Below are 12,293 nucleotides of genomic sequence, written 5' to 3'. Positions count from 1 at the left end.
GCAGAAACACCCTTCGAGTACCAGCAGTCTCCAAGAAGCAGGAAAAGAGCAGCAACAACCTTCAAGCAGCAGGAAAAGAGCATGAGCAGCCTCCGAGCAGCAGGAAAAGAGCAGCCACCTCCTTCAAGCGGCAGAAACACCCTTCGAGTACCAGTAGCCTCCAAGCAGCAGGAAAAGAGAACCAGGAGCCTTCAAGTAGCAATAAAAGAGCACCAGCAGCCTCCAAGCAGCAGGAAAAGAGCAGCTCTTCTTTACTTGGGGTCAGCTAGTGCTACAATCAACTGACAATCGATTCATCTATTCTCTACTGTTGGTTATATTGTGTATTCTGAAGGTACTCCCCATGTTGTCACCCAAATCACCAACATTATCCCCATTTGAGATGCTCAGGACTCGATTGGGGAATTAAGCAAGGGTAGTCAGATGATTACTGGATTACATGGTGCATATACTCCTGGAGTAGATTCAGCAAAGTGTTTTTAAAATCTACTCAAGTTTCTCAACTTACCGGATATAGTCAAGTATCTCAACTTACTGGATCACATCTGACTAATTATATGTACTCCAAACAGAGAGCTTGACTAATTATATCTGACTAATTATAGTTAATCTAATCTTTGTTACATTGATGTACTGTAGAATCTAATCTTTGTTACACTGAATCTTGAGATGCTCCCTCCTTGCTTACTTGAGATGTACTCCTAAATTTGGAGTACTGCATGTGTCAAAACTTGCAAATTGGAAGAGATTATTTAGGGAATTAAAAAACAAACTTGCAGGTTCAGGACTAGTTTTTAATTAATCATCGATGATATAAAATTGACAGTTCATTTGGCATTTGATGGTCTTCATGTAACAAGAATCCTATGTCTATGAAGAATGCTGGTTCCAAATGAAAATGGGGTCTATTTATAGGTCAAAACTTCCAAATGCATCAGCCACTGCCCAGTTTATGAAACAAACTTGCAGGTTGAGGACTGGTTTTTGATCATCAAAAACTGGGCAGTGACTGTTCAGTTGGTATTTGATGGCCTTGGTATTAAAGGAAAGGATGTTATGTAATGTCAAGAAAGAAAACAGAATGTATGTATTGTTTCAGATGATGAGTTGCAAAATTCAGGACTACGTAGTTTTGAGATTGCTACTGTAGGTAAGGTAATAAGATTGGATTCAGGATTGGGAGGAGTACCAGGTGATCTTGATGGCAGCAAGCTCCCTCCTTGCTTACTTGAGATGCAGGGCGACCAACCGATCGACGTCGCCAACATGGTCCTCGTGGCCTCCCTATGCCGGCGCAACCCGCAAGCAAGGCGGCGACCAGAAAATGCTCCAGTTCAGTGGCAATGCAGAACTTTTATGCAGTCTGAAACATCGAGTACAACATAGAGCATGGCATCATCATCTAGCAGCAACACTACCATAACGAGTAGAACAAAATTCAGAATATGCAATGGTTCATAACTTAAATGATTCCTGGATGCACTAGTAATTCAGAATATGCAGGAGCACTCAATATTCAGATATGGAGCCCAACATTCAGAGATGAACAGCAGCGCAACATTCACAAGCAGCTCCATGGTTGTTCCTTCAGGCTTGAGCAGGGGTGGAGTACCTTGAGGCTGGAGCAGGGATGGAGCGGCGTCCTCCATAGCGTCGGGGGCACGGAGCGGCGCAGGGGTGGAGCAGCATCCTCCATGGCGGGGTGGAGCAGCATCCTCCATGGCGGAGCGCATCCTCCATGGCGGAGCAGAGCAGGGGTGTCGGGGGCACGGAGCGGAGCAGGCGCAGGCGCGAGGGCACGGAGCGTCGGGGGCACGGAGCGGAGCAGGCACGAGCGAGGCGAGCTTTGCGTGGTGGATCTGGGAGGGAGAGAGGATGGGGTCTCCCCTGAAGCTCGCGGCCACCGGCGCCAGGAGCTTGGCGGCGGTGAAGGCCTCGCATCGACGGAATCCGTCGCCGACTTGAACTCAAAGGTCGAAGCTTGAACCCAATCCGTCGCCGCGGGAAGAAGGAGAGGAGCGTGGCTAGGCCACCGAAGGTGGGGGAGGAGAGCGCGGCGACGCGATAGAAGGTAGGGAGGGGAGGGGAGGGGGGAGAGTGCGGCGGCAGCGCGGCGGCGAGCCGGAGAAGAGCACCGTACGGACCGCGGCGGCCAGCCGGAGAAGAGAGTGAGGTCGAGGACCGTGGGTTCGGTCGGAAATAGATGGAGGGGGTTTTCGCAAAAAAAACGTTGCGACATCTAAATCCGAACGGAGGGAGTATGATGTAACAACATGAAATTCCAGTTTATCTCTAAGCTGTTAAACTGGAATGCTACCTGCAATGTATGACGCGTGCCGTATGCATCTTTGAGAATAGTCTGATCGGAACAACTGCCAAGGCTTGATTAATGAACCTACAAAATCCCTCGAATTGGATCTGACTAAATCTGGGTATTGTTGACATTCCTTTGTTTCCATTCCAGAGCATCTTAATCTTAAGTTTCCTGTTTATCAAAGAAAAATTCCATTATCAGCTCACTCTTCATCAATCCCTATGGATCGATCTAGCAATCATGGAATTCCCTATGCTTCTACAGTGAGAGTCCCTTCTTGGCACTTGCGCTTTCTTTCAAGCATTGCTTCCAGGACAACCGAGAGTATTCGTGTTTGCTGCTTCATGAAAGTGCACGTCCATGCATTTCCTGCTTTACCTGGGTGGGATAAACCACAATGATCTAACGAAAAACATACATCAAATAATTCTTCCCAGGGTAATTTATCTTTCACTAATTCACAAATGGGCGTTGCTTACTATGGTTATGCAGATCGTTCCGTCAACATCGCGCGTGGAGTAATTTCGTTCATCAAACTTAGCAGTAGACACAACACCTCATGCAAGCTCAAAATCAACATACTCCCATATTTAATAGAGATAGCACCAACAAAATGGAAACTGGAAGATCTGTATCTCTGGCAATCAAGCCATGATGTCCCAGCACCAGAAACGAAACTCTGATTCAACAAAACCGCATACGATAATTTTCATAGGCTAACAAGTTTCAGACATGGAACACAATCATAAAGAAGCTACTAGCATCCTGCAGAATCCGGAAACTGGAAGGCCGTCCCTAGTGCGACTTGACATATTCCTGCACGATGTGAAGACCCTCGGAATCTTCGCCGTAGTCCTGGTTAGAGGGGAAAGAACAGCCAAAAGTTAGATTAGGATTAGATTCTCTTTGCACTAAAATAGAACAGGATTCTTCTTTCACGACAATCAGAATGGAATCCTTACCTTCACGACGACACATGAGCAGCCCACCACCTTTCTTGCCTTGCCCTCAGAGTCAATCTTGCAAAGCTGCATCAAATATAGCATATGGAATTTGTCAGCAAGCAATTCCAGCTTCCATACAAGGTTTGTTGCAAACTAAGAAGAACCATCATACTGCATGCCCAACTTTAAGCTACAAGCTGAGCAACAAACTAGGAAAACAGCTAGTAAATGACCAGACATAAGCTTTGACCATTAATAACATGAGAGACCAAGCATGCCTAGTGGAAATCAAGTAGATGTAACAGACCACATGTTCATTGAGGTATATATTGGATTAATGCAAATTTCGCTTTGCAAATGAACATGACGTGTATATGAAGATAAATATGAGGTGAAATTTGGGAGAAATGTAAATATTACTAAGCAGATGAACAAGAATACTAACCCCAGCCCACTCGCCAAGAGTTTTGGCACTAGGCACAGTGACCAAGTGAACGTTGTGCTCAGCACACAGTGCCTTCACCAGCTTCACGTAATCAGGCTGGTCGCAGTCCTCAGCAAGCACACAGATCTGAGCAGCATGCTTCTCAATCGCTTTCGCAGCTTCACGGAGTCCCTTGACAAGGCCATCATGAGCGCTTGACTTCTTCATCACAAGCTGCAGAGCAGTCATCAAGTCCATGGGCTCTCCAAGAACTGGGGTAGGGGCCGCAACCGGAGCGGCAACCTCAACTGGGGCATTCTCCTCCCTGATCAACATAAAGGAAAGACTAAGTCGACAGAAAAAACAAGCCAGCTCATGCATTTGCATCACACAGTGAATTGACATTTCCCGAAAGTAAGGCATCACATAAAGACCAAATGGCCTTCTCAGGATTAGTTTTCAATACAACATCCTCTATGTACAGCCATCTTTCTAAATTACACATTGTTATACTGCTCACGGCAATGCATAGCATAATGACCAAATGACCACTTAATGATAAAACATGCACACATGCATAGTTACCTATATTACATATTACATTACTCGTACAGTAAGATAACAATCAAATCTACCCCAGGAAAAAGGTAGTTAGTATAGCATCCTCTATCCTCTATCCGGTTGTGTTCCTACAAGGACAATATTGGTTACACTACAGCTATAAAATGCAACCTTGCATGACCGGGTACTTTGCATGACAGATACCACCTCTCAACCCACTTAGAAGTAAATTAGATAAACTAAACTACACGAGGTCGAGCAAAACCAATTAGGCAACTAGACAGGATCTATCAAACATGAACACCTAGAGCAGTGAGGCAGCGACACGAAATTGATCAAGCACGGCCATGCCGCCCTCAACAACATCACTTGCTATCTCAAAGACAGCTTCTCCGCAACAGCAGCACATTCCTCCGAGGTAAGGCAACAAGTAGCACAAACAAACGTGCGCCGAGTAACCGCAGAGTCTACTGCACGGCCAACAGTTCGCCGGACCAGACAAACACACGGCGCTGCAGTCGGATTACACGGCCACAAACCCCTACAGATTTGGATGGGGGGAACTTACGCCATGTCTCGAGCTCCGAAGACCGAACCGAACCTCGCGCGCGTAGATCTGCAACAGGGAGGGGAGATTCGAGGATTAGCGAGGCCGCGGACGGAGGAAGATAAGAGATACGGAGGCTGGGAGGAGAAGAGGGGCTCAGCGCCGCCACCCACCTGTTGGGGGCGGAGGGACTCGGCGCTCCTGGGAGGCAGGCTAGGGTTTCGTCTGGGGTTTGGGGAGGAGGGCGGAGGCCGACGGGTCGCGGCTTTTGTTGTCGCTCGGCGGGGCCTGCCCGGCGGGCCGCGCGAATGTGGTGGTGCGTTGGGCCAGTGGGTGTTGGGCCATTTCTCCGAAAAGCCTTGCTTTAGACCCGTGAGAAGCCTCGTTTCTGCTTATTGTTTTCTTCTCTCTCGAGGAGCTTCGCTTGTCTTCTTCTTTTGCGACCTGAGCCTCGTTTTATCTTTGTCAAAAAAAAAAACGTGAGCCTCGCTTTATTATTTGTATATAAAAATGAAAAAAAAGGAAAAAGGAAAGAAAAGGCCTCTCGTTGACCATCCGCCAGCAATCAGCCGCGCAGATTCAAGGATTGGTGGATCACATCACGTCAAGCCTACCCACATGGCGAGCATCAGCGCTTTCGAAGAGCAGCCGGCTAATTCTCGTCAAGTCTATTCTGTTGGCGATGCCAATCCATGCGATGTTAGCTTTCGAGCTTCCCGTCAAGACTATCAAGGCCATCAACAAAATCTTACGTGGCTTCTTGTGGTGTGGAAAAGCTGAGGCGAACGGGGGCAATTGTGCGGTGGCATGGCCCGTAGTCTGCGCCCCTAAGTGGGCCGGGGGCTTTGGAGTGCCAGACATCAGGTGGATGAACACGGTCATGCAGGCTAGGTGGCCATGGCTTGCTCGGACCGACAACTCGAGGCCGTGGAGTGAGTTCACGCTATCAATACCAAAAGTAGCCAAACAACTGTGTAACGCGACGATGCACACGACGATCGGGGATGGCAGACGAGCTTTGTTTTGGGAGGATCGATGGTTAGATGGCTACAGGATTGAGGAATTCGCTCCAAACATCCATTCCAGAATCCCCAAGCGCATACACAAACTGCTGCATGTCAAGGAGGTTGTAACGAGCGGAGCATGGGCGCATGATGTTGGCCCCGACATGGACGGGTCGACGCTTGTGGAATTCATGGAGTTATGGGCGAGAGTCGACGTGGTGCAACTCCATGAGGGAGTGCCAGATGTGATCACCTGGGCGTGGAAGCGTGATGGGGGATATTCTGCCCGTTTAGCATACGCTGCCAAGTTTATGGGCAGGGAGGTGGCTCCGACGGCGATGGCAACATGGAAGAGCCGGGCATCCCTACAGTGTCGCTTCTTCCTATGGCTTGTTTTCCGCAATCGATGTTGGACCTCCGATCGCTTGGCTAGGTGGGGCTGCCGCACCATGATGCATGCCCACTATGCGACCAAGAGTATGAAACGATAAATCATATCATGTTGCAGTGTGCTTTCTCCAGGGCTTTTTGGTTGCAGAACTGCACGGCGTTGGGCAAACCAGAGTGGACTCCAGGACCAGACGACATGCTCTCGGAATGGTTGCTTAACAAGAGCATAGAAGGCATTCCGGAGAAGGACGCGCGGGCCATCATCATACTTGCTCTTTGGAAACTATGGAAACACCACAATGGGATCGTGTTCGAGGGGGAATCACCGTCGCTTAATAGACTAGTTGGTAGGTGCCTTACGGAGGGTAGAGCTTGGAGGACGGCAGGTGAGGGAGTCCTGGATTAGGGGGTGTCCGGATGGCCGGACTATACCTTCAGTCGGACTCCTGGACTATGAAGATACAAGATTGAAGACTTCGTCCCGTGTCCGGAAGGGACTTTCCTTGGCGTGGAAGGCAAGCTTGGCGATACGGATATGCAGATCTCGTACCATTGTAACCGACTTTGTGTAACCCTAACCCTCTTCGGTGTCTATATAAACCGGAGGGTTTTAGTCCGTAGGACAACATACACAGCAACAATCATACCATAGGCTAGCTTCTAGGGTTTAGCCTCTTCGATCTCGTGGTAGATCTACTCTTGTACTACCCATATCATCAATATTAATCAAGCAGGACGTAGGGTTTTACCTCCATCGAGAGGGCCCGAACCTAGGTAAAACTTCGTGTCCCTTGCCTCCTGTTACCATCCGGTCTAGACGCACAGTTCGAGACCCCCTACCCGAGATCCACCGGTTTTGACACCGACATTGGTGCTTTCATTGAGAGTTCCTCTGTGTCATCGCCGTCAGGCTTGATGGCTCCTACGATCATCAATGGCGATGCAGTCCAGGGTGAGACCTTCCTCCCCGGACAGATCTTCATCTTCGGCGCCTTCGCACTGCGGGCCAATTCACTTGGCCATCTGGAGTAGATCAAAAGCTATGCCCCTGGCCGTCAGGTCAGATTTGGAAGTTTAAACTACACGGCCGACATCCGCGGGGACTTGATCTTCGACGGATTCGAGCCACTGCTGAGCGCGCCACACTGTCACGACGAGCATGATCTAGCTCTGCCACCGAACAGTTCCCTGGAGGCCGCACCCGCATCGGCTTCGACCCTTAATTCGGAGCCAACTGCGCCGATCGAGGATGGGTGGTTGGACGCTGCCTCGGGGGCTGCAATCCCAATGGCGATCGAGCCGAACACCAGCCCCACACTCTACGAGACTCGTGACTCCAAGGAGCCGGACTCCTCTCCGGGCTCCGAACCCTCCGCGCCCCTGCCGATCGAATCCGATTGGGCGCCGATTATGGAGTTTACTACCGCGGACATCTTTCAGCACTCGCCTTTCGGCGATATTCTGAAGACACTGAAGTCTCTCTCTTTATCAGGAGAGCCCTAGCCGGACTACGGCCAGCAAGGTTGGGATTCGGACGATGAAGAAATTCAAAGCCCACCCACCACCCACTTTGTAGCCACTGTCGACAACTTAACCGACATGCTCGACTTCGACTCCGAAGACATCGACGGTATGGACGCCGATGAAGGAGACGATGAAGAACCAGCGCCTATCAGGCCCTGGAAAGCCACCTCGTCATATGACATATACATGGTGGACACCCCAAAAGAAGGAGATGGCAATGGAACAGCGGAGGATGACCCCTCCAAGAAGCAGCCTGAGCGCCGGTGTCAGCGGCACCGCTCAAAATCCCACCAAAACAAATACGGTGATTCCAGCACGGGAGATAATAATACTCCGGAAAGTGCCGAAGAAAACCCCCTCCAGCAAGATTTAGCACAGGAGGATGGAGAAACCAGCCCTCATGAGAGAGCGGCAGACAGAGAGGTCGAGGACGATAATTATATGCCTCCCTCCGAAGACGAGGCAAGCCTCGACGATGACGAATTCGTCGTGCCAGAGGATCCCGTCGAGCAAGAACGTTTTCAACGCAGTCTTATGGCCACGACAAGAAGCCTCAAGAAAAAACAGCAACAGCTTAGAGCTGATCAAAGATTTGCTAGTCGACAGATGGACTGAAGTCCTTGCGGCCGAAGAGCATAAACTCGAACGCCCCTCCAAGAGCTACCCAAAGCGCAGGTTGCTACCCCGATTAGAGGAGGAAGCACGTGATGCGGCCGACCGGCCACCTCGTGGCCGCGACAGAGAGGCCTCTCGGCCCTCCACTCAAGCCGCACCCCGTACCAAGGCACGGGAATATGCGCCGGACTTATGAGATATGTTGGAGGACAAGGCAAGGCAAACAAGATCGATCTACGGATCGCGTGGGCGCCCCACGGCTCGAGACAGTAACCGTCACGCCGGCCACAAATTCGGCAGGGCCGAACACAGTAGACAAAGCTCATTGGAGCTACGTCGTGATATAGCCCAGTACAGAGGCGCCGCACACCCACTATGCTTCACAGACAAAATAATGGATCATCAAATCCCCAAGGGTTTCAAACCCGTAAATATCGAATCATATGATGGCACAACAGATCCTGCGGTATGGATCGAGAATTATCTCCTTCATATCCACATGGCCCGCGGTGATGATTTCCACACCATCAAATACCTCCCACTCAAGCTTAAAGGACCAGCTCGGCACTGGCTTAACAGCTTGCCAACAGGATCAATCAGTTGTTGGGAGGACCTGGAAGCCGCATTCCTCGACAATTTCCAGGGCACTTATGTGCGATCCCCAGACGCCGATGACCTAAGTCATGTAATTCAGCAGCCAGAGGAATCGGCCAGGCAATTCTGGACACGGTTCCTAACAAAGAAAAATCAAATAGTCGATTGTCCGAACGTTGAGGTGTTGGAAATATGCCCTAGAGGCAATAATAAATTGGTTATTATTATATTTCCTTGTTCATGATAATCGTTTATTATCCATGCTAGAATTGTATTGATAGGAAACTCAGATACATGTGTGGATACATAGACAACACCATGTCCCTAGTAAGCCTCTAGTTGACTAGCTCGTTGATCAATAGATGGTTATGGTTTCCTGACCATGGACATTGGATGTCGTTGATAACGGGATCACATCATTAGGAGAATGATGTGATGGACAAGACCCAATCCTAAGCCTAGCACAAAGATCGTGTAGTTCGTATGCTAAAGCTTTTCTAATGTCAAGTATCATTTCCTTAGACCATGAGATTGTGCAACTCCCGGATACCGTAGGAGTGCTTTGGGTGTGCCAAACGTCACAACGTAACTGGGTGGCTATAAAGGTACACTACAGGTATCTCCGAAAGTGTCTGTTGGGTTGGCACGAATCGAGACTGGGATTTGTCACTCCGTGTAACGGAGAGGTATCTCTGGGCCCACTCGGTAGGACATCATCATAATGTGCACAATGTGACCAAGGAGTTGATCACGGGATGATGTGTTACGGAACGAGTAAAGAGACTTGCCGGTAACGAGATTGAACAAGGTATCGGGATACCGACGATCGAATCTCGGGCAAGTATCATACCGCTGGACAAAGGGAATTGTATACGGGATTGATTGAATCCTTGACATCGTGGTTCATCCGATGAGATCATCGTGGAACATGTGGGAGCCAACATGGGTATCCAGATCCCGCTGTTGGTTATTGACCGGAGAGTTGTCTCGGCCATGTCTGCATGACTCCCGAACCCGTAGGGTCTACACACTTAAGGTTCGATGACGCTAGGGTTATAGGGAAAGTATGTACGCGGTTACTGAATGTTGTTCGGAGTCCCGGATGAGATCCCGGACGTCACGAGGAGTTCCGGAATGGTCCGGAGGTAAAGATTAATATATAGGAAGTATGGTTTTGGCCACCGGAAGTGTTCCGGGCATCACCGGTAGTGTACCGGGACCACCGGAGGGGTCCGGGGGTCCACCAGGTGGGGCCACCAGCCCCGGAGGCTTACATGGGCCAATAGTGGGAAGGGACCAGCCCCTAGGTGGGCTGGGGCGCCTCCCACCAAGGCCCAAGGCGTCCTCAAGGGGAGAGGGGGCAAACCCTAGGCGCAGATGGGCCCTAAGGCCCACCCTAGGTGCGCCCCCTCTCTCTCCCCCTTGGCCGCCTCCCAGATGGGATCTGGGGGCTGCCGCCACCCCTAGGGAGGGAACCCTAGGTGGGGGCGCAGCCCCTCCCCTCCCCTATATATACTTGAGCAAAGGGGCAGCCCAACACGCGATTCAATCTCCCTGTTGGCGCAGCCCTACCCCTCTTCCTCCTCGTCTCTCGTAGTGCTTGGCGAAGCCTTGCTGGAGTCCCGCGCTCCTCCACCACCACCACGCCGTCGTGCTGCTGCTGGATGGAGTCTTCCCCAACCTCTCCTTCTCCCCTTGCTGGATCAAGGCGTAGGAGACGTCACCGGGCTGTACGTGTGTTGAACACGGAGGTGCCGTCCGTTCGGCACTAGGATCATCGGTGATTTGGATCACGACGAGTACGACTCCATCAACCCCGTTCACTTGAACGCTTCCGCTTAGCGATCTACAAGGGTATGTAGATGCAATCTCCTTCCCCTCATTGCTAGATTACTCCATAGATTGATCTAGGTGATGCGTAGAAAATTTTGAATTTCTGCTACGTTCCCCAACAGTGGCATCATGAGCTAGGTCTATGCGTAGTTTCTATGCACGAGTAGAACACAAAGCAGTTGTGGGCGTCGATATTGTCAATTTACTTGCCGTTACTAGTCTTATCTTGATTCGGCGGCATCGTGGGATGAAGCGGCCCGGACCGACCTTACACGTACTCTTACGTGAGACTGGTTCCACCGACTGACATGCACTAGTTGCATAAGGTGGCTAGCGGGTGTCTGTCTCTCCCACTTTAGTCGGATCGGATTCGATGAAAAGGGTCCTTATGAAGGGTAAATAGAAATTGGCATATCACGTTGTGGTTTTCGCGTAGGTAAGAAACGTTCTTGCTAGAAACCTATAGCAGCCACGTAAAAACTTGCAACAACAATTAGAGGACGTCTAACTTGTTTTTGCAGCATATGCCTTGTGATGTGATATGGCCAAAAGGATGTGATGAATGATATATGTGATGTATGAGATTGATCATGTTCTTGTAATAGGAATCACGACTTGCATGTCGATGAGTATGACAACCGGCAGGAGCCATAGGAGTTGTCTTTATTTATTTATGACCTGCGTGTCAACATAAACGTCATGTAATTACTTTACTTTATTGCTAAAGCGTTAGCCATAGTAGTAGAAGTAATAGATGACGAGACAACTTCAAGAAGACACGATGATGGAGATCATGATGATGGAGATCATGGTGTCATGCCGGTGACAACGATGATCATGGAGCCCCGAAGATGGAGATCAAAAGGAGCAAAATGATATTGGCCATATCATGTCACTATTTGATTGCATGTGATGTTTATCATGTTTTACATCTTATTTGCTTAGAACGACGGTAGCTTAAATAAGATGATCCCTCACTAAAATTTCAAGAAAGGTGTTCCCCCTAACTGTGCACCGTTGCGAAGGTTCGTTGTTTCGAAGCACCACGTGATGATCGGGTGTGATAGATTCTAACGTTCGAATACAACGGGTGTAAGCCAGATTTACACAGCAAAAACACTTAGGTTGACTTGACGAGCCTAGCATGTACAGACATGGCCTCGGAACACGGAAGACCGAAAGGTCGAGCATGAGTCGTATAGAAGATACGATCAACATGAAGATGTTCACCGATGTTGACTAGTCCGTCTCACGTGATGATCGGACACGGCCTAGTTGACTCGGATCATGTTTCACTTAGATGACTAGAGGGATGTCTATCTGAGTGGGAGTTCATTAGATGAACTCAATTATCATGAACATAGTCTAAATTGTCTTTGCAAATATGTTGTAGATAAATAGCTCACGTTGTAGCTCCCTGTTTCAATACGTTCCTAGAGAAAGACCAAGTTGAAAGATATTGTAAGCAATGATGCGGACTAGGTCCGTAGTCCGAGGAGTGTCCTCACTGCTACACAGAAGGCTTACGTCTTTGATGCACCGC

The 12,293-nt window shown here is 49.5% G+C and overlaps 1 protein-coding gene and 1 long non-coding RNA gene across 2 annotated transcripts in view; both read right to left on the bottom strand.

Annotated features, from left to right (window-relative positions):
• LOC123105307 (uncharacterized) overlaps positions 1-1,824 on the bottom strand; it is a 4,137-nt gene extending 2,313 nt beyond the window's left edge. Inside the window, exons 1-2 of the long non-coding RNA XR_006450787.1 lie at positions 1,613-1,824; positions 1,190-1,363 (exon numbers count right to left, since the gene is read on the bottom strand). This is a non-coding gene — a long non-coding RNA (uncharacterized lncRNA). The remainder of the gene's footprint in view (positions 1-1,189; positions 1,364-1,612) is intronic.
• A 1,050-nt stretch (positions 1,825-2,874) lies between these two features.
• LOC123105304 (40S ribosomal protein S12) lies at positions 2,875-5,111 on the bottom strand. Its single transcript, XM_044527349.1, has 5 exons — positions 4,964-5,111; positions 4,812-4,859; positions 3,704-4,007; positions 3,277-3,342; positions 2,875-3,169 (listed from the first exon to the last, which is right to left on the bottom strand). Exons 2-5 carry the CDS (start codon positions 4,814-4,816, stop codon positions 3,110-3,112), a joined length of 435 nt encoding a protein of 144 aa, XP_044383284.1. The 5' UTR covers positions 4,817-4,859; positions 4,964-5,111; the 3' UTR covers positions 2,875-3,109.
• Between the last annotated feature and the right edge of the window lie 7,182 nt (positions 5,112-12,293).

The sequence above is a fragment of the Triticum aestivum genome, chromosome 5A, assembly GCF_018294505.1.
Source record: "Triticum aestivum cultivar Chinese Spring chromosome 5A, IWGSC CS RefSeq v2.1, whole genome shotgun sequence".
NCBI lineage: Eukaryota > Viridiplantae > Streptophyta > Magnoliopsida > Poales > Poaceae > Triticum > Triticum aestivum.
This window is presented reverse-complemented; position numbering and strand designations above follow the sequence as displayed.